The 1,701-nt window shown below is 36.9% G+C and overlaps 1 protein-coding gene across 1 annotated transcript in view; it reads right to left on the reverse strand.

Moving 5' to 3' along the window:
* Positions 1-1,701, reverse strand: part of STXBP3 (syntaxin binding protein 3) — a 58,753-nt gene that overhangs the window by 23,123 nt on the left and 33,929 nt on the right. Inside the window, exon 7 of the mRNA XM_012648502.1 lies at positions 9-81. Coding sequence (XP_012503956.1) covers positions 9-81 — 73 coding nt within the window. The remainder of the gene's footprint in view (positions 1-8; positions 82-1,701) is intronic.

The raw sequence follows: 1,701 nt of genomic DNA on the forward strand, positions 1-1,701 counted from the left end.
TACAATACTGCTTACCTTAGTAATCTGTTTACGGAAATGGGGCATCTTTTTCATCAGTTGGGCAAGAGCACTAAGTGATGTCTAGGAAAAATAGAACATTTTTTAGACAAACCTATGATTCAGTTATTCTATATTATAATTTAAATCTTGGCATTTTAAATATTACCAAATCTACTGAATTTACTAAATATTTGGCAAATTTTAAGGATTAATTCAGGCGGCTTCCAGTTTCAGTCACAATAAAGTAGCTGACATTAAAATTACTCTCCCTCCATAAACAAAAAAATAAAATTGGACAAATAAATAAATAAATAACAGGTTTTAAGCAATGAATTAAAAAACAGCTTATGGCTTAGAGACATTTGAGTGAACCAAAGCACAGACCCTGCCCTTCATTTTCCAAAATCATACTGAAAGGAAGTACAATTCAAGTAGAAAGTGATTATCTCTCTGGGCAAAGAAAAAAGAGATCAGAGTTTGGGACTGCTGAGGTAGATTGGGAGGAGGATGCTAAAGAGAAAGGAGCCAGCCAAAATATAACCCAAAAACATGTAAAGGGGCTGTTCTTGGACCTCTAAATTGCACGCATACAGGGCATAACTCTCAAAGGCCTAGTAGAGAACAGCTTCTGGGTGGCTAAACGTTGGACAGAGATTTCAGACGAGTCTTAGTGCTATGAAAATGCTAGCATCCTCAGATCCACACAAAGTAAAGAGACCTACATGAACATCCCAGACATAGTTATAAGTGTATTTTACTTTTGCACAAGGTCCTAGAACTATGCTTCAGAACTAAGTGCAAAAGTGAGATACACTTACCATAACATTGCCTAACATAAAGTCTCAACAGAATTAAGGTTCTTCCTCAGCAATTTAACTGTCTGCCAGAACAAAACTCAACATTCTCTGTAGAGACAACACCATCTAGAGCCTCTGCAATATGTCATCCACAATGTTTACACACAATAAAAAATTAATAGGCGAAACAGGAAAGTGATTGATATTCAAGTCATAAAACAATAAGTGTAGACCCAAGATAAGGAATAAGTTCCAGTGCTTGATAGCACAATAGGGTGACTATAGTTAACAATATATATTGTATATTTCAAATAGCTAGCAAAGGAGATTTGTTGGGAACCCAACACAAACAAACAATACACGTTCGAGGTGATGGATATCCTAATTACCCTGATTTGGTTATTACACATTGTACGCATGTATCAAAGTATCACATGTACTCCATAAATATGTACAATTATTATGGATCAATAAAGAGATTTAAAAAATAAAACCTCAAAATGTAAAAACATCCCAAAAAAGCCACAAAAAAGCAGACCCAAGATGAATGATCCAGATGTTGGAGTTAACAGACAAAGACTTCAAAGTAACATACTTATGTTAAAGAAAACAGAGGAAAAGATGGTCTAGTTGATTCTACTTGAATCAAAAGATGGAATATTTCAGCCAGGCACGGTGGCTCATGTCTGTAATCCTATCACACTTTGGGAAGCTGAGGCAGGAGGATCGCCTGAGGCCAGGAGTTCGAGACCTACCCTGAGCAAGAGCAAGATCCCGTCTCTACTAAAAAATAGAAAAATTAGCCAGGCATGGTGGTACACACCTATAGTCCCAACTATTTGGGAGGCTGAGGCAGGAGGATCACTTGAGCCTAGAAGTTTGAGGTTGCAATGAGCTATGATGA

Source organism: Propithecus coquereli, unplaced genomic scaffold (genome assembly GCF_000956105.1).
Source record: "Propithecus coquereli isolate 6110/MARCELLA unplaced genomic scaffold, Pcoq_1.0 Scaffold289, whole genome shotgun sequence".
NCBI classification, from domain to species: Eukaryota; Metazoa; Chordata; class Mammalia; order Primates; family Indriidae; genus Propithecus; species Propithecus coquereli.